Source organism: Fundulus heteroclitus, chromosome 1, assembly GCF_011125445.2.
Source record: "Fundulus heteroclitus isolate FHET01 chromosome 1, MU-UCD_Fhet_4.1, whole genome shotgun sequence".
Classification (NCBI taxonomy): domain Eukaryota; kingdom Metazoa; phylum Chordata; class Actinopteri; order Cyprinodontiformes; family Fundulidae; genus Fundulus; species Fundulus heteroclitus.
In genome coordinates, this window is record NC_046361.1 from 27,686,392 (window position 1) to 27,707,712 (window position 21,321).

General features: G+C 38.7%; 1 protein-coding gene across 3 annotated transcripts in view; it reads right to left on the reverse strand.

Moving 5' to 3' along the window:
• The window catches only part of LOC105932301 (cadherin-4), a 421,667-nt gene that overhangs the window by 88,455 nt on the left and 311,891 nt on the right, over positions 1 to 21,321 (reverse strand). For all 3 annotated transcript variants that reach the window (XM_021320932.2, XM_036139614.1, XM_012871395.3), the window contains one exon: positions 17,458 to 17,655. In XM_021320932.2, coding sequence (XP_021176607.2) covers positions 17,458 to 17,655 — 198 coding nt within the window. The remainder of the gene's footprint in view (positions 1 to 17,457; positions 17,656 to 21,321) is intronic.

Here is a 21,321-nt window from a genome sequence, read left to right on the forward strand (position 1 = left end):
AATCTTCAAATCTGTCTTATATCTTCTCCAAACAACTTCACTCACTTGTCTGCCTTCCTGTTTTTCACTGTATTTTCTTCTCAGCTTTGCTGTCATGCTTGTCCCCTGTCTGCCTGTCAACATGTCCTTTCAGTTTGACCGACCTTCTCTCTTACTGCCAACAAGCACCACTACCCTCAAACCCAAAACACTTCATTAGTTGTCCCCCATCCCCCTGCGTCCCCTTTCGAATATCTTCCCTCCCATTTAACTGCACTCAATTTTATCTTGTCTTCAGAGAAATACAGATTCTTGGCTCTCCTTCATCCCTCTGTTCCACAGGGTTGTGGAGGCCAACCTCAGAGGGAACAAGCAGAGGCTGTTTGTTAAGCTGTTATTTATCTCTCTCATAAAGTTCTCTTCATCTCCTATTAAATAGCCTAGAACTGTTGCCCTTGATGCACACATAACTCTTTTGTCTTTTGGTGAAATGATTTACACTTTAATTTAGCACCAACTGAACCCAGGAGAGATTCTGCCCGATACTGTCTGATGTCAAATCCGGAATATTTTAGTGGAGGATTTGTGAAAAAGTGTATATTTATATTTGTTAATTTGTGAAGCCTATGCTCATCAAAGTGAGTGGGTGGCTGAGGCATGTATTTTAATCATTATTGTTATTTGCTATGTCAGTTGTAGTATCTCTGAGCCTGACTCGGCTGCATATAGCTGGAAAATATTCTCGCAGAGAGGAAACAAACCCTGGCTGGGTATGCCTGATGAACATGTTTACTGGGACTTCATGCCACTAATTTCAATATAATGAGATATTAAACAGTGGAAATTACATTTCAGTCTCACTTCCCTGAACACATGAGGAATCAAAGGCCAAAAGCTGCTGACAAATACATAAATGCAGTAGCAATTTGTTTTTCCAGTCAATAATAGGATATTGCAGAAGACTCCATTTCCTGTGGCTGATAAATGTTATTACATTGATCTCTGTAATTTCACTATTGGAAAGGAAATTAGGCACAGAAGTTACATGCCAAAACAAGAATAATGTTCAGGGGGCCCTAAGAAAAAAAAAAAGGGGGGGGGGGTAAGAATTGAAGCTGCAAAGTTTTTTGAAACTCTGAAGCTATTCTTTTATTTTTTCATGACTATCATAAAACACCTCTGTGTGCTGGGTATTAATGTGCCCCCATGTTGTTCATCTATTCTGTTAAATACCCATGTTTCTTGCACTTGAGAAGATGGCAAATGTTTCGATAATAATCTGACTCGTCAGAAAGGAAAAGTGAGCATGTTCTTTCATCACAGGGGCTCCATTAGCAGGGATAACAATGTAAAGCACTTCCAATTTTGTCAGGTGTTTTACTCATACTATCATAACGGTCCACCTGCAAACTCCTTTCTAAAGATTAAAAAAAGTAGGTGAATTGTGATCTGATATATCTATTAAACTCTTGCATGTCTAAATCTTCATGTGTAAGTAACAGCTTCTACTTGAGATAATGATCTTCTGCGTTAGTTAGATTGAAACATGATACAATGTCAACGGTCGCACAAAAGCAGAAACTCTGAGAGGTGTGTTGTGCAGAAATAAGCCTGCTCCAGTGATTAGGCCTGAGGAAAAAATGGCAGGATGGAGAAAGACAGAGGTTAGTAATTTGGGAGATTTGTTGAAAACTACGAATTGTCCTGCTTGACATGTATGGGAGATTTGGCTGTTCTTTGTCAGCTTCAAGGTAATGGAGTAAAGAAAATGCAGTCTAGTTAAAATTCCATACGTGCTATTCAACCATTTGTTTCAAATGAGAAATCCCAAACTATCCGTCCCTGTAAAACACTGGGAATATTTGGGTTTACCATGTGAATCTGACACTTGCTAAATAATCCACTGGATTTCTCTAAATAAATCAAAAAATAAATAACTAATCAAAAGGAGGATAATGTAGGATCTAGGGGCAAACACAACTACTGAAAAACACATCTACTGAAATTGTGTCTAATGCCTATTTAATTATTATTGTTTTTTAACTTCAGGGAGTTTGTCTGGCACATCCAGACAATTGTACAGTGTCTTAAATCGTCATGTAAACTGACTGCTATCAGTCCTGTTGACTTGAACATCAGTTAACTTTAACATTTAAATGTTTGCTAATGATTATTTGCACACTTTTGAACTGCTCTGGGAAGGTTTGTCTGGTAGAATCATGCAATTGCACAGTATTTTACATCATTCAATAAAGTGACTGCTATCTGTCTTTTTTACTTGAACATTGAAATCGTATCAGATGCTAAAGACTATTTCGACGCCATTTAGCTTCTCAGGAGGTGTCGTCTGTGCATTCAACTCAAACATTATGTCTTGATTTGTATCTGTGTATTATGTGTGAATCTTGAGCTGGTCTCTAACCAAACTTTCATCATGGTTACATAATGATAATAAAAAGTCTTGATTAATAAAGATTGCAGCCAATTTTATACAAGCTGTGTTTGACTACACTGCTGCCATTGCTATCCATTGCTATCCATTTGGACCACTCTATTTAAGGCAGACAGAAACAAAAAAAATAAGTCAGCGTGCCCCAAAACAAATGCTGTTATCCGCACTGGCTCTCCTGTGTCTGACTTGAAAGGCAATCTTATTTTCTCCTGAATGTTATGTAAAAAAGACTCTTTGCCCCCACTTTCTATGACATCTGTGACCTGGAACAGAGTGGTACTGAACTTCCTGATAACCTTCCATCACTATCAATGACTATAGGCCTACACTAACACACACATACACACACACACACACACACACAACTACACTAATGCACACACATACACACAGTCCTTACAGTGCATTTTTCCTTTACTCCACTTGATTTCTGTTTTAGCTGTAGTGTCAGAAAGGTCAGATGAGCGACCTTAAGTTGGAGCTTTAAGGATTTACTGTACTTAGTTTACTTTTATTACAATGAACCAAAAAAAGTTTAGTTAATTTTAACTCTTGCAAAAGTTGAAGAAAACTACTGTAGATCAGACACCCCCTAGGATTTAGTCACAAGTACTGTGATGTTATGCTTTCTATACATTTGTTTATATATGAATAGAAAAAAATAAGCTTTGAATATTAGTGATGAAGCTCAATCCAGTGAAACTAAAAACGTCAAGGATTTACTTAGCGTATTCTTTTGTAAATGTAATTATTTTATTTTCCAATGTAATATTTCCCTCTAATGATTTTCTGTTAATGTACAGCACTCTAAATCGTAATGCTACTGAAAAATGCTATATAAATAGACCTGCCTTGCCTTGCTTTGCCTTTGTAAGACAGTGACGCCACACCCTCAAGCGTTTTCCATCCCCTGCCATTGGTGTGTAGATCCTTCTAGGGAGTTCTCTGTAATGCTCTCCAGGGTCAGGGAAGATTATGAAGGAGAGGGAGAGGAACTAGAGCAGGTCTCCAGGTGAAACCCAGACTGTTTTGAAAGCACGGGGTGGCTAGTAAAGGACATTGGGCATTCTTAATTACTTGGTCCACTGGGATTCTAGTGGAGGGGGATTCCCCAGGTGGGATTTCTTTTCTTGAACATACTTTCTGCATGTTAGTGAGAGCAGATGAAAGGTAAACACAGATAAAACAGAATGAGCTGATGCTACCAGACCATCAGTGATTGAACTACAAACTGGAATAGAACTAGTATTTAGTAGCACATCCCAAAATAATTTGGTAGAATGAAGGGTCAGTGGCTTGTCAGCACTCAAGCAGTTAGGCACAGCAAACAATGGAAACACAATGAAATATACATTATTTAAATAGTTTTTTTTTTTTCCTAAACCAACTTTCTCTGCCCATACACATCCAATAAGGCCAGTCAGTTGTGCAATGCGATGTCATGGAGATTTCTGCTGTGACTCCTCTTGCCTGGGAGTGGTCATGAAAATGGGTTAATACGGTGCAGTCAGAAATTCAGACTTTTTACCAGTCTCTTGTTCTCTGTAAGTAGTTAAAGGTATAGTGGACAATCTTTTTTCAACTTTGAGCTCTACCGGGATCATCGTTTCTATTCTTTGTCCCACAAGTTAATCATTGTGATGTGCTCACCTTATGCCAATGTGTGTGCTCATTGCTTGAAGTTTCCTCGAGAAGAAACTACAAGCCACGCCCGTATGCTACAGGGCTATTCTGAACATTATTGTCAGGCTCTAATCCCCTCTTTCCTTTCTTCTCTTCTGCTGCGGTGGATTTTTACACAGATTTTGCTTGAAGCTTGTTCATTGGGTCAGCTAGCAGCCTTTGTCTACAGTTAGCCACCCCAGAAGCCCAGGTGCATGTGGTGTCTAAACTGTAGCTGTTGTTAAGGTTTACTTCAGGCATGAGCCATCACCATATGTAGCTGGTAGCAGGCCTGGTCTTAAGGCAGAATCACATCACTCCAGATATATTTAAAAAAAAATTACCTAAAGCTACAGGGTTCTACATCCAAGTTTCATCATTTTGTCATGGCTTTTATTTTCAGATTTTATGTTACGTGTGGATTCTGTAGTTAGAGTGTTCAAGTTGTATTAGTATTAAACAGAATACTTGCTGTAACAGGGAATTATTGGTTTAATACATTTTAACTGTTTTGATCATGGCCATCTCTAGTTTTATATCAGTGATCAAATTTTCTCTAAGAGTATGAATCAAGCCCTTTTGGGTTAACAATACAAATACATAGACATTATTTTCCTTTGCTTGTGGTTAATGATTGGTGAGTCCAAGTGCAATTACACTTAAATGTTATTAAAATTTACAGGTGGCAAGTCTATTTCACTCTTACAACTGACTAGACATCCATCTTTCATAGTAAATAAGTTTAATAATTGTTAATTAATAAATCAAAATGCTAGTTTTAATCATAAAGGCTGGTAGCCCTTAATCACAATTGGGAACAAAATGTGTTTTCCTTTATTAGAATAACATATTATCAATTATAATATGCAATTATAATTTGGATGATGAACATTAATATTGTTCATAATCAAATAGGTTACATTGCACAACATTATAAATCAATTATTGAACCACAATATAAACAAAAACCTAAATAAATAAAAAAAACACGTGTTTACAGGAAAAGCCAACACATTTTCAAAATCAATAGAGAAGACTCTGTTTTTCAGAATAAGGAATAACAGTGTAAGATTCAAAGGTCTTCTATCAAGGAGAAGAAATATTTGAGCAGAGAAAAAGATGATAGATCAATCAATAGCCAGACAGACATGTATGCGGACCAACCAATGAACTGACATTTCAGTCCATTAAGCAACAAAAAAGGGAATGAAAACAAAAACATATCACCTTGTGTTTTTGGCCAAAGAATCACCAAACACTCACTGTTTATGCTGAAAGAGAATTTGGAGCTGGGGTTGGAAAGGTAGCTTGGTCTGAATTCCTCAGGAGGTGAAATGAAAGCAAAAGGCCAAGATTTAAAAACAAGCCAAGATGTGTTAGTCAGTAAAACAAAGAGCACATGGATTGCTGACATGGTTGTTTCTGCTCCCGCCTGGACTGACTGCTTTGCCTTTTTCCTCCCACTTATTTCTCTGCAGTAGGTCTACCCTTATCTAAATGAAGTTTATTGTTTTTTTCCTCCCTTTCTCCTGCTGGATAGAATTTATGCAGCGAATGTGTACTTGTGTGTGTTTTTGTTTGAGGTACCACACCTGCCAAGAAAAGGACTTTACTTGTGCACAAAAGATCAAAAGAAACAAGACAGAAAATAACACTCAGACAAAATGTGCTTGAATACACATGCACCAGTGCACATTCTGCTGGGTTTTATATATTTTATGGAATTATTGTAGCTACACATTTAAATGATTTCCCAATCATAGTCTATTTTCCCCTGAAAATGAGCTATTTTCATTCAAAAAGTGTTTCATACGGCCACAAAATTGTTTGTTTTTTTGGATATGGTTGTGATCCCTAAATACTTGCATTACTGTGTTTCTCCATTCTGTAGGCTTTCTGATGGACTTTGTGGAAAAAAAAGAAGATTGTCTTTTTTCTCTTTGTTCAGGGATAATGCAGAACAGGACCATATAAAACCCCAAACAATTAGCATATACAAAGACAATACACCACATGTGCTTTACTGATCCTTTTGTTTGTTGTTTGTGTAGGGCACTTGTTCTGTCTCATGGACCCATGTATATGTCTGATCGAGAGCCTATATTTGAAAGCATATGCCTCAGTAGGAGGACAGTGATATGGCTGCCGACTGAAGCGATGCAGTGCTGGTGTTGGCCGAGGGTTGGGGTGGCAGATGCCAGAGGGCTTCATTAGACACAAGAGAGGCGGAAACTGCGAGCAGCAGCTCTCCAGGAAGTCTATCAGACCTAAACACAAACACAGACATGCCTCTGATTCTGGTCGGGCCATAAGTTCCCACTCTCCCTTTTTTTCCCTCTCTGTCTCCTTCTCTTTATGCGTTTATTGTTCTCAATTATACCCACTCATCTTTTTCCTCCCTCACATTCTCCAATGCAATCAGCGCCAGCTCTGTTGTACAGTCTGTTGCTTTTTGTTCTTTCTTTTCTCTCTGATTCGTTTCTCTTTTTTGTCCGTCTGTCTGCTGTTTTTGTTGGTGTCGTGTCTGTCACTGAAGCGAAGCTGTCATTAATCACTGGTAAATGTACGCAGAGAAAGCAGACACCTCAGAGGAGGGGGGTGAGCTCTCTCATTCTGTTCGAAAAACGTTTCTCTCTACATGCTCCGTGGAGAGAGATGTAGAAAATGGAGCACAGGTGCTGCCGCTAGTGCCGTAAACACAACCATATGCACCAAAACGCACACACAACATTAGCTACAACTGTTGGTATTTAATATGCAGGCTCTAAAGCTAGGAAAAGGAATTGAGAGAACATATGACTAGTAAAGATGATTTGCTTATTTAAAAATAACTGAAGGATATTAGTCAGTCTCTTTTATCAGATCTATTCAAGGAAGACCTTAGATAACTATTCATTTATTTAGCTACCATTCTCTCTCTCCCTCGCTCTTTCTCCCTCTCTGATGTTGTGTTCCTGCCAATGCAGTGTTCCATAGTTATTAGAGATACACTAAGAAATCAGCCAGAGATCAAAATAAAGTAATTTTCTGTTGCAACTGGTGGACAGCAGGGTGAAAACTGAGAAATTCTACTTTTTTTTCCAGATCAGTGATTGCACCACACCTACGCTGTATTAGATCCCACTAATCAAGACACCCTTTGTTATTAAAGTTGTTGCTGCAGGAAAAATGTAGAATTAGACTTGTTTTATGTAGCACAAAAGTTGCAAAGAGATATTTATAAAGAAAGTGCATTTTTACCCAAATCTTTGTACCACTAGTAGCATTTGGGCTTCCTAAAGCTGTACACAGAACAGAAGACATTTTGGTATTTTTTTTTTTACCATTAACTTGTAAGCTTTTGAACTGAACTTGGATGTAAAAAAAAAAAATAGTAGAGATAAACACAAGGTTGAGCGTGTCTGTAACCTTAGCTAAAAAAAGGAGATCTGACAAAGAAGGGCAATGGAAAATACTTTGTAATTAGGTTTGATTGATTGACCATGATTGATTCATCTCTGATAATTACTCAAATTTTGCACTCCTGCCTTTTTGTAATATTTTTCAGATCCAGCAAAATGAGACCTAATAAAACAACAGTTTGGTTGAAGTTTTGCAAAATGAGCAGAAATCACTCAGACAATCATATCTATCTTAAACAATGCTCTCTTACATTGTCCGGAGCAGGTCTCTCTCTTACACTAAGTAAGAGAGAGACAGGGAAGACCATTCCACAACTAATTCAATATGTGAACATGTCCTGCCCTGAAATAAAGCTTGAACTCTGACCAACCAAAACAACCTCTCAACAGCTGTCAGCAATATTGCAACCTTTGATTCCACCGATTTCTTTTTTTCATGTTAACTCTCTACTTTTTTTAGGACTGTTTAAATGAGGGGGGGGGGGGGGGGGTAGGGAAGGGGTAGGTGAACTGGAGGTTTTTACGTTGAGTCTTTATTTACTCGAGCAAAACAAATCAATGCGTCAGTGCCGTAGGAGAAGTGTGTGGATCAATTTAGGGTTTAAAAAAGCCTCTGCAAAAAAAAAAAAAAAAAAAAAAAATCAATCTCTCTTACATGTTATTGACGGGTGTTTGGATATAGAAGAGAGAACAACAAAGAACACCTGTTTATAGTGGAAAAATTATACTGCTCCATCTTAGTTAGGTGGTTGCCTTTCTGGGTGACGTTCTCTAAATAAAAATATAGATGTATCAAATTCAGGATGCACTTTTTACATTTTAAAATATTAAAGTGCTGCATGAGGAAAACAGTGAGTAAAATGAAATAAAACAGGCACGATAAGCAGGATAAAAAGACCATTGAAACACTAAGGTGTTTTTAAAAAGTCTTCAGTTCTCTCTTAAAACGCTCAACAGTCTGCAGCCTCCTCAGATAGTCAGGCAGAGCGTATTGAATGTGTTTAATATTGAATGTGTTTAAAAACATGCAGTAATGAAACCATGGATATGTTATTCTACATTGGGTAAGGAGGGCATTGGACTGAGTTTTGGTTTTTGAGATTATAAGAGGTCTTGCCAAAGTTTTCAATATGTGTTTCAAATTTAATTTGAAAAACAAATTTTACACCAAAGTTACTAACTATGAAGAAGGGGAAGGTTCTGGTTGCGGGGTGCTGACTACCATGGCTTCTGTTTTGGAAGTGTTTAGTCTGAGGAAATGAAGTTCATCTGTGCACTTAGCTCCTCGTGGTGGGTGGGCAGAGTGGATACTGACGATGGTGAGGCTGAAAAAAACCTGTGGGTCCTTTTTAAAGGCATACTATGCAACATTTTTCAGTTAATTAATGTGTTCCATACCGTTTTGGATGATTAAATGAGTCATTTCAGGTCGAACTAAGGTTTTCTCGGCTGCCCTGGTGGTCTGTGGGGGAAATACCGCACTTGCAATTGCAGGAGCACTCGGCCCGCACTCACAGGCTCAGTAGTCTCGTGTGCATCGCGAGAGTCGGTCTTGCTTTACGGCGAGAACTGCTATACGCCCCCAGTGAAAGGCATGCTCGTTGCTAGATTTGTGCAGTTATTATGGCGGAACAAGCAAGAAAACAGCGAAAGCCCATGTTGGAGCAGGCAAGAAAGAGGAAAATGGCTCTGGACAGAGAGAAGACTCCTACACGGGTGAACATCAGTGAAGCTTTTTTCAGAATGGCGAGAGCTAAAAGAAAAAGTAGGCTGCAAGGCTGACGCGGACCTCGCGTTTCTGCTGATGCGATTGTAAGTAACATTGTAGGGTTTCCCTCACGCTACCGCCTGGCCAACATTCCAAAAAACAAAACAAAATAAACGAACTCCATATGCGCGCAACGTGAGTCTCCCCCGCTCTGCCGGTTGCAAAGCTTGTCTCCTACCCCCCCCCCCCCCCCCCCCACCCCCCTCTGCCGGTAGCGCAAAGTCTCCCCTGCTCGGCCGGTGGCGCAAAGCTTGTAAACCCCCCCCCCTCTCTGCCACTCGCGCAAAGCTTGCCCCCCCCCCCTCAACCCCCCCCCCCGCCCGCTCCATTGCGCAAAGCTTGTCTCCCCCCCCGCTCCGCTCATCCGGTAAGCAAATTCCTAGAAGAAACACTGCATTGGAATGGTTTCTCTCTCTCTGTGTGCATGTTCATACTTTCACTGTGTTAGTAGACATGGTGATTCGTTGCGTTCGCCTGTCTGCTAAGCTTAAAACCACCGCGCCTGGCTTGACGGAGAAACCAGTAGAACAGCTGAGCATCTTTATGACAGTGCACTTTTACTTTCGCCCTCTGGGGGGAGCCTCGCTGGAAAATCAACCCCGGTTGCATAGTATACCTTTAATGTAAAGCTGTGTGTCGTCTACATAAAAATTCAACAATTTCCAAGGAATAGGTAATAATAATTGATACTCTATTCATCTCACAATGGAGAAATTCACTTCTGCATGTAACCCATCCCCTTGGTGAGTAGTGGGCTGCCACTATGGGGCACCCGGGGAGCAATCAGGGGTTAAGGGTCTTGTTCAGGGACCCAGAGTGCAGCCATGTGGGATCGAACCAGGTACTTGCATCCTTCTCAGAGCGCAAGCACACTGCTCTGCTCTAACCACTAGGCCAACACTCCCCAACAAAAAAAATCTCCAAGTAGTATATGTTTACCAAATGTTGTACAAAAAAGGTGACAGAAGATTTGTATTCTCAAAGACGAAGTTTGAGTGGGATTGGTGGCTGGTAAATTAAGAGAATTATCATGGGAAAAGGGGGTTTCTTTGAAAAGCTAAACATTCTTTATATGTCAAATCAAAAAAGGTACAGCAAACCTTAGCAACTGTCCAAAAATGGCAATATATGAAGCAAGCCTTATTTTTAATGGACTGTGCATTAAACAGAGTGATTTTAAAATTCTCCAAGCGTGACAGATGCTGAATGGGATGATGCAGGCTAAAATACACTTGAGGTTTTTCGAGTCCGGTGTGGGCCCATTTTGTTTCTGAGATGTTACGCAGCTCACTTACCTATTAGTTGAAAAGCCAAGGAAACATAAGCACCGCTGTCTATTATTTGCAAAGACATAATGGTTGCAGTTTAGCCTCACATGTCTGACACATGAGCATGATCAAGTCTAACAAGAAGCCTCCTTGTGATAACATGAACAAAACATCTTGATTTCAAGTGAGGAAGTCTGATGCTGTTGAAGCATGTTTTCCAGCACTATTATTAATAAAATACAGTAAAAAAAAAATCAGTGGGAGTTGTAAGGTGTAGTCTCTGCTTTAGAGGCCGATGGGTGCTGCCTAAACAGCATTTCCCTCGAGCCATGTCAAGCTGCTAGCTCAAAAGCCAGTCCGAGCGGCCTCTGTCCTGATACCTGCCTGATATTGTGCTTCTCTGATCAAAGTGACAGTGCTGCAGACCCACAGAGATACAGGCGAGGTCTGCTGTCACCCACCTGTCCGGCTGATGGCAACTTCGTCAGGGCAGTGAGAAAAGTGGTGGGATGCCGATGATGAAGGTCCCTGTGTGCATGTCACTCAGTTCTGTGTCGGATGACAGAACAGCCCATTAGGAAAGGAACTGACTTCACAGACCATTAGGGGAGGCAGCACAAAGAACATTGAGTGATGCCACATTTAGAGGGACACAGACTAAAAACCCTGCTTTGAAAGATTATTACAAATTATGATAAATAATAGCAAACTTAAATGGGCAAAAATGTCTTCATAGGAATTATCAAATTATTTGATGTGTGTATTTCTTAGCATAATAAAGCAGTGAAGTTGACAGTTGTAATCATTCAGTAGCAATGGCTGTATTAGGCAATTTTCTTCAGCTCTGTTTTATCTCAGTGTTTGCACAACATTGCTGAACAGCTAATGTCCTTATTTTCACAATTATTAGATTACTTAGGCACCAAAAAACAGGCACATAATTAGTGGTACTGAACCTAGTCATGTTATTACCGACACGTTTACACCAACAGCAGACACATTAATGCACCTAGATACTAAGCAGTAGGCAACAGGTAAAGTGCCTTGCCCAAGGGCACCCACAAATTTCCAACTGCAATGCAACTATCCATCCAACTAAGCCACAGCAAACCCAGTGAAAACAGATTTCATAATAAATAAGTCCAACTTGGAAAAATAGACAGGAAGTCTCCCTGAAGTCTAAATTCAAAGCAGCAAACTTAGATACTCCACACCAACCAGGAACTTTAAATCAAATCAATAAGGCTTTCATAGTGATATGTGTGGTTATTGTTATGTATATTTGCAATTTACCCAAGTTCAAACAAAGAAACAAAGATTGATCCTGGTCCTGGTGCGTCTCATGAATCCAGGTAGTAAAAAAAAGATTGAAAAGGTCTTTTGGACGGGTTCTTCTATGTTGAAACGGTTCATCTCTTCTTCAGATTAACGTGTTTTCATTGCGTTTCTGGCTGTTTGAGCTGATTGACCTTACATCACAGTTCAGCTTACAATTGGTAATTTGCTTAATATTTACTTTATAGTCAACATCATACTTTTTATGAGTACTACTGAACACAGCCCAAATACCACCAGTGGTACTTGTAGTACCAGACTTTGAGAACCAGGTATTCCATGGAGCATATGAAATCTCATGCAGAATGGTTAGTGATGCTAACTGTACTAATTATACTAAATCTAACATAACATGCTAAAGTCAGTATAAAATATGAACTCCAACTTGTTTTTTTCAATGATTTAAATCAGTAAAATCTTGTTTTACAGTGACCGCAAGCTACCTCACATGTTGGACCTTTGCTCATTATATAAATGATTAAACAGTTTCTAAATTAATATTGGCAAGTCAAAGCAAAGCAGATTAAAAATCAGCCACAAATCTCTGACTGGTGCAAGTGCTTGAACAAGCTTGCAGGTGTCACTTCATTTATTGTAGGGCATTATAAGAGCTAAGTATGTTTGGTTGACCTAAATGGTGCTCCTCTCAAAAGTGAATGTGCAAAACCACCAACATTTAAACAATGCCCTTCAGCTAAACATGCTCACTAAAATGTTTTTTTTTTCTTTTGAAATAAGAAACCAAACATTTGAAAAAGTCATAATTTGTTGTACTGCTGTTTGAAAATGTACATCTTTATGGTGATACTTCTCTTTTCCTAATGCGGTACTTATAAAAAGTTCACATTTTTTATGAGGATGGTATATAATCTTAGTGTATAACGTTACAAGCATTCAAAATATCAAATTGATTTTAAAATGTTTTCATGGCAGTTAAATATACTTTTCTTTCTCATGGTAGTTTTTTGGAACTCATCCAAGACAAAAAAAAGCTTTAAAGATGTGCAGAAATAAACAACTTTATATCTGCAAAGCTTTTTTTTTCTACTGTTAATGTCACAGACATGCTCTTAGATACAAAACATCATGGTGCACCTTTGTCAAACAGAACACACAGACAACAGCTGGTCTACACAGTGAGGATTATTGCTGTGGCTTTGGAATACCCTGCTGTAATTAATATTTAAAAATAGTCTAGAGTGCCTCAGCAATATAAAACCTCACTTTGCAATATGCGAGAAATTGTACCAAACAGTGCATTGGTTTTAATTCAATGTGGGACCTAAGAAAGCATGAACTAGGTAAAAGATAAATGTTTACTGTTTTGTTGCTGTTAGACAGAAAAGTCATCATTTGCTTGCAAATCAAAGTTGAATGCTTGACAAATGCCTGAGCACCATTCTGCTTGCTATGAAGTTGGACATGACGAAGGGGAAAAAGACGAATACTCGGATGTGCCAAAATTTTCTTCAGTTCAATAAAACCAAAAGTGATGTACTTATTTTTGGACCAAAGGAGAAGCAACCAAGAGTCAGCACACAGCTTTAGTTATTACAGGCCCGATATCAGGGTGTAGTGATGGACACAGACTTGAACCTTTAGATGCACACAAAGATAATTACAACATTGGCCATCTATCACCTAGAGAACATTTCTATGATCATAAGAATACCATAATGCTTGGACCAATTCGCTAATCTCAAATCTTGGAATATTTGCAACTTTTCAAAAGGTTTCCAGTTGAAATTACTTTTCATATGCATCAAATTTAATGATGTTAAAATCCATCCATGTGTCTGTCTGTCCAAAACCATCCATCCATTGTTCTCTGCTTCTCCTTGATTGGGCCAACAGATTAAGAGACACAAGAAAAATGTGAAAAAAGACTTTCTTTCCCAGGCAACACAGTCCATCTTGTTCTGAGGGATTTCAATTGGTTCCCAGACTAAGAACGCCTTCCACTACGTCATGGCCTTTTCTCAGTGACACGGGACCCAGAAAAGCTTTAAAGGAAGTCACCAAGAACTGCTAAGTCACCAAGAAAATTACTGCTGTCTTTTTGACTCAAACATCAATCTTATCAGATGCTGAGGACTATTTGCATGCTTTTAGCTTCAAATGAAGGTTCACAGGAAGGCTGTGCATTCAGTTATTTGAAAACATTATGTCTTGTTTCTGTGAGTTGAATGTGAATCTGTGTGCATTCTGAGCCGGGGTCTGACAAAATTTTCATTATGGTAAGCTTTAATGACAATAATGATTATTACATCAAGAAGGCAACCTGATAAGATATCCAACCAACAGAGCTGACTTCAGCTGGCTCTACTTCGACCTCAACCCGGTTGAACAAGGATCTAATCATATCTGTAAGGGTACTCCCAGCAACCTCACAGATTTTACTAATTTCAGCCACTAGTCTCCAGAATCTTGTTCTTTTGGTAAAGATCCATGTTTATGAGCATAGGTGAGAGTCACAATACAGACAGGCCAGTAAAGAAGAAGTTCGCCTTTGTTCCAGATTTTTCTAAAAATAATTTATTTTTATTTGTGGCACAGTGTCATTAATGTAGATATGGTTCAAATCTGCCCAACATCTCCAAATCCATCCCACCAAGAGTCGTGATAAAGACACCAAATGATTTGAAGGTGCTCAAGATGCTTTTGCAAGCTGCCGTGGTCCACACTGAGGGTCATGGTACTCCTCTATTGCAATTTAAAAGCTGCCTTAGTCTGTTGTTTTATAATAGGTAATAATCACTGACCTCACTCCTCCAGGCAAAGAAGCATTGCTTGGCTTAATCCAAATCCTGCACATTTATGTCCTACAGTTTTGCCAAAACATATTTTCTGTTCACTATTCTGTTTTCCGTATTACTACATTTAAAATGGTCTGCTGTGTTTCACTATCAGACCTCTGTTCACCATTAGGTGATTATAAGTAATCCTGTCAAACCAGAAAAATCTTAATCATTTTTTTTTCTAATAAGTATTAATCATTAAACAAAAATACATTTGGTCAGTCATGACCATACCAGTTGTATATACCAAGATCCGGTTGCCACAGCAACATCCAAACAATAACGGGACAGCTGTGTGCACAGCATACTACATTGTTTCTATTAGGTCAAAATTATGTCCCTCAGTTAGAGATATCCTTTATAGATAAAGGATTATAGAGCCTGTAATATTCTTTCATTGAAGAGAAGGCCATTAAAAATGGCTTAAATGGCCATTAAAAAAGGCCATTTAAGGAAAATGGCAGAAGTTCAAGTCTAAAGAGTTACACAAGGTCGAAATTGCTCAGGAGTCAATTTGCCTTCTTGGTGGGTCAAATGTTAGAAATTAAAGTCAGACAAAGGATTCAGTTTCAATACAAGATTTAAACATAACTTAATACTATACTTGCTTTTTATCTTTCGCTGAGTTTTTTGTAGCGATCATAAATTTACAACCTCGTTCTTGGTTCCCTATCTTTTGCCTGACATTGTTTTGTGGCCTCTGGTGGTGTCTTGCGCTGTTGTCTTCTAGAACAGCAGAGTCATGGGCTCAGATGGAGATTTGTTTTCACAGTACTGGTGTTACATGAAACAACCGCAGGGAAAGCCTAAAACCTGCTGTAGTCTCTGGTGTTGCTTTAAATAAACCATTAACACATTTTTTATACATTTATGTCCTTGCCTGAATTTGTGAGAAGGCAACTGTCAAACAACACCCCATTTCCAAGTGGAGCAAAAATATTTACTTATATCTATTTACCTTTTCAAGTACTTGTTAAGGTCAACTGAAGTTAACATTTCAAATGATTAATGTCAACTTGGTCCCTGATCATTGGTAATTCAGAGTATGTTGTACATTCAGTGTAAATCGAGGGAATGGAAAAACATGCACATAACCCAGAGAGGACAATGGAAGTTATTAAACCAGACTAAACACAAAAACAAAAAGTTGGCAAAATCCTCCCCATGCCACAAAACCGCATATGTTTGTTCAGATCTTTAGTTCTCTGTATGCCTGCGTCTGCCCTCCAGTCATCATTAAAGGGAAAGATGAGAGCCTCGGAGCTGAACAAAGGCATCAGCACGCATCACTTCTCTTCTGCTCTGAACGCTCAACTCTTAGCAATCCACCAGCCCCTGACGGACCTATTTACTGCACAAAATGGATTGTGCTTGGCTGTGCACTGTACTTCCAAATGTTCCTCTTATGCCCTCGCTCTTTCCTTCTTCACCATCACCTCTGTGTGTCTCTGATTCGGACCAGTTCTAAGAAACAACATGACTATCCTATTAGTTTATTGCTAGCACAGCTAAAGTGTTTACAAAGTTTCGATGAAAATGCAACACAGTACCAGGGTGATGGGACAGAACCCAGTTGTAGAAACAATCCAATTCAAATACTCCTACTTCTTAGACTTGATGTTTTATATCTCAGTAGGAAAAAAACAGTTGGATAAAAAAAAATCTCTTCATGCAGCTCCCCAGGTTTGTCTCTGGGGACAGGATAAAACCTGGATGAAAAACAAAGAACTGAAACAAACAAACAAAAAAATGCTTCCTTTGCACAATTTAAAGCCCTGAAGAGATAAACTGAAGGAGTTCTGTAAACAACGGGGAAAAGCTGATGGCTAGATGTTCCAGATAAAAAAAAAAAAAGATGGAAAGACAGAGCCAGGAATGAGGCAGTAGTCCCTTGGAACGCTTTTGGATAAATTGAAGAGAGTGCCACAGGCTTTAAATTTACAGCTTTGTGATGAGAGAGACAGAGCTGTCATTCTCTGGTTGCAGGATCTCTGAATTATATGCTCTCTGCAAGTCAAGCCTTTGCAAAACAAAAAACATGCATTTATTCATGATTTCCGTCCTTTGACAGATGTATACACTTGACCTGCACCATCCTGCAAGTTGTTTTCAAATTACAGCCTTATTAAAACTCAGTATTTTTTCAAGAATGAAACTACTTTCAGTTGTTGATGCCCCATCTCTATGTTTATATGTGCATATTTTTCTTGCAGTATGAAGTCAAGTGAAACCCCCTTTTTAAGTTGTTACTTTTGATTTAGGCTTTAAATTATTGTTGACATGGGGGATGAATATCTCGTTTTGTTTAGAAACAAGGCAAGCAGCAATTTTTATTCCCCTCCTTTAAGATTCTGTGACAAATTGTGCTTTTAGCATCAATAAAAAAATCGCTGAGCCTCAAAATCTGAAAATGACCAATTAAAAACTGAAAGGATATAAAATTTAAATAAATAATATATGGCTAACTGTAAACCAAATGGAGCTCTCTTTGTGGAGGGGTTTAACTGCTTCGCAGCACCGCAGTCTGCTGTGTGTCTGAAGGGAAAACTTCTCAGGGTCAGTCAGGGCTTTTCAAATAGCTTAAGATACTGTGGCTCTAATTACATCAGGGGAGCACAACACAATCATCTTCAAGGATGTGGAGAACAAACTAGTTATGCTAATGCATTTCTGTGCTTTATCACCCTTCATTACACACGTCCCCAATCAGTGGTAGCTGTGAAGCGCCCTCAAGAAATCCCAGCTGTAAATCCTGAGCAAATCAGCGATGCAGCCAATCAAACCTGTCACTTACACTGACAAGCATCTGAGGGAATGGTCCACGAGAATTTTCTGCCACGTTGATTGGTGGGATCACCCAGTCTCTCTTCTGCCTTCGGAGACCCCCGGTCCTGTTCATGCGGGACCCTGGGAACATTATGGCAGGAGGTGGTGCCTGGAACGCGTCTTTCTTCTCGTTTTGCTCACTGATGCTCCCTTCTTCCTCTGTGACCTTTAAGAAAAGACAAGAAAAAACTATTTATAAGCCTATTTCTGCTGATAATTATAACAGCAGCTAATAAGATGCTAAAGTCTTTTCAGTCTCAAGGCAGAAATTCAGATGACAGAGAGAGTAACGTTTTCATAAAGCTCTACTCATTAGACCTACCGGGGGATCTTTTTTTGTTATTACAGAAGCACACACACAAACACACACACACACACACACACACACACACACAAACACAGCTGTGAGCCACAATCAGCCAGGGGCTGTTTGTGGGATGTCAAGCTGTTTTGACTGCCAGGGGTTAATATGGGCCACCAAACTGATTCGCCCCAGATTTTACAAAAATGGCACCATGGAGGAGCACAGCTCTTTTTCACAGCAGTACTAATACAAACCAACTTCTAACATATTAAATGCAAAAAAGTTAAATAGTTTTCTCTATTATTATTACAAGACTGTAATATGACACTCCACACAGCAAATTACTTCTATATCATCCACTTAGAAGTCACCCTACAGTGAAAAAAAAAACAGAAAACAATTACACCAAAAATAATTCTGAAAGTGCAGTTACTAACGAAGAATATAGAAATGAATGCAATTATAGTAACCGTTACATGCATAGCTAAACATATATAATTTAAAATGACTACAACATGTAATAGCATATTATCTCTGTAACAGTTGTGGAAGTTGATCTGAGCTTCAACTCCTGATTAACTGCTTTTTTGGCTCAAAATTACAGGCTAGGTGTAACATCACTTCAGGTGGCATAGTGGTTAGAGCATTGTGCTTGGGTCCCGGAGGTTCTAAATTCTGACCCTGGGTCCCTGAGCAAAACCCTTAACCAGTCTGGGGGCCGCACAGTGGCAGCCCACTGCTCCCCAAGGGGATGGGTTAAAAGCAGAAGTGAATTTCTCCAGTGTGAGATCAATAAAGCTCAATTATTATTATTATTATTATTATTATTATTATTATTATTATTATTATTATTATTATTATTATTATTATTATTATTATTATTATTGTTGTTATTATTATTATTATTATTATTATTATCATCATAAGTTTTCTATGTCTCTTGTCTAAGATCATATTTGTGAACTACACTAAAACTGGCAACATGTGGTGTTTCCATTGAGCTGGGGTTCACAATGCATAACTTGTATATGCTTTAAAAATGTAATACACACCGGCAGCATTTAGTTCCTATGCTCCACTTATCTGGAACAAACTTCCAGAAAACTGTAAAAGTGCGGATAGCCTGAGTTCCTTTAAATCGAGATTAAAAACACATTTGTTTAAAATTGCCTTTGAATGTTCCAGTTAAACTGTTTTACGGTTTTTAATGTTCTTTTTTGTTTCTACATTCTATCCCTACTTGCTTTTATTCCTATATTTTAATCATGTAAAGCACTTTGCATTGTCTCTGTACTGAGTTGTGGTATATAAATAAATTTGCCTTGCCTTGCCTAAAAGACTCTTAATTCACAAGCCCCTGATGTATTAACTGGGGCTCACACTGACTACTGTGTGGGTTATGGTCCTGATCCAGTTCCGGTCCAAGGAAAACAGCGGCCAGCTCCAGCTGTGAAAATGGCACTGGTGAGAATAGAAGTTCATGTGGTCCTTTCTGTCGCTATCCTTCACAAATGAGTAAAAAACAGTTATGCTTTAAAAATGTTTTAGGGCAAAACTCGTTATGCGTGCCGTTAAATATCTGATTCCATCCTCCAAAAGCTCCTCTCTTTCCCCGTGTTGATGTTTTGTTTACTCTAGTCAAGCTAGTGTAAGTTGGTTGGGGGATTTTATTCTGAAATTCACCAGTCCTGTTTGACTTGTGCAATTCAAGAGCTTGATCTGGGGACCACTGTGGCATCCGGTCAAGATATTTTGCAGCGCCACATGGCCTCCGACACCAAAAAAGTTAGAATTACAGATTGTGAAGTAAAGGTCAATTTACACAATGAGTAAAATAATACTGTACATTTATCAAAATGTCTTTCTTATTTTAAAATAAATTTGCAGCTGTGTAGATTTGAAAAAATAAATAAAACATACATGTGTATTTGAACATAAAAAAGAACAGTTTCAAACGCAACAGGGGTATAAACACATATTAAGTTTATTGGAAGCAGTGATGGTTATAAAGTCTAACAGCTGCTGGGAGGAAGGACCTGCAATAATGCTCCTTTGTGCACCGAGGATGAAGCAGTCTGTCATTGAAGGAGCTATCTATTTCTGCAACAGCTTCATGCATGGGATTGGAGACATTGGCCAAGAGCAATGTTAGTTTTATTTTTAGAAAATGTTGAGCCCTGCCAGGGCTATACCAGAAAAAGCACCATCAGGCATCACATCCGAGCAGAACAGAGTTGAAATTGCTTGTTATGTATATATATGTGTGTGTGAAAAAGACCATAAACTTCAGGCTTTGTCATTTATGTTGGATATAAAAAGCCCATTAAAAGAGAACATGTCTGATGTTGGATTTAAAGCCTCTTTTAGCAGACAGTGTCAGGTGAGTCACTGATATATACTTTAATTATTCATTGTGCTTCTGTCCCCACACCTGTCCAGCTCCACCACAAAACTGTCTTTTTGAAAGATAATAAAGTAAGAAACAAAAAGAGAGCCCATTTTAAACCTCTTTATGAGCATCAACTCATTCTTGTGTCAGAACAGCTACATCTAATATCAAGTAATAAAGCCAGTAGCATCCAGATTTAATGTCCTTATATGGAAATACTTTAAACAGGCAGCAAAAAAAAGATTAAATCTGTTACCCTTCTGTAGCGTGAATAAAGCAATCCAGGATAGAGCAAGAGAGCCTTAATTGTAAATTACTGTACTAGTTAAGACACCAAGTGTAAATAACTGAGTAAGTTGAAATATACTACATAACTACAGTTCAGTGTCATGGTTAATGGTCTCCACCATCTAAAGACTCCCCTCTTTGCTCTTGCATATATAATGTTATACTGAATGTTCTTTAAATAGGGATCCAAAGGTCATATTAATCTGTCTGGAGAGTTGTTCTACAATAAATCTACCAACGTATCTCAGGGTTTGCAAGCCTGTAAAAACATGTAAGGAAATCAGCAATGAACATCACTGCCAAAGGATTGCATGAGTTACACTCTTTGTCTCAGCCACACTGCCCTGAGCTATCCTTTGCTCCCATGAATGGCCCAGCCCTCCTTCGCAGTGTTATTGTTTTTCTTTATCTCTCCTTCAAGTCAGGAGGTCCTGACAGCTCTTCTTATCAACGGCGATCCTAAAAGCAACGGGCAGCATCAGACATCAGGTGCTCCTATGTGCAGGCCACAGCAAAGTCTCCTGTCATGTGCTTGCTAAATCTGTCTGGCTGTGTTTCGTCTTTATGAAATGTATTTGCATTGAGTAGTCTTGAGTAACTATTTCCCTGAATCTCCTCCCAGTCAGCATAGAATGACAAACCCAAATGTGTAATGGGAGAACAAAAATGAAATATAATTCCCAAAAACATAAAATATGTAAAAATATGTAATTTTTCTTAATTTAAATTCTAGCAATTGAACTAGGGTACTTTTTACACAAAATACTGTAAAAAAAATTAAATAAAAATACACAAAAGTAGAAGGTTGTCAGATGAGCCAGCATTAAATTAAATTCCTATTCCTCAGAGAG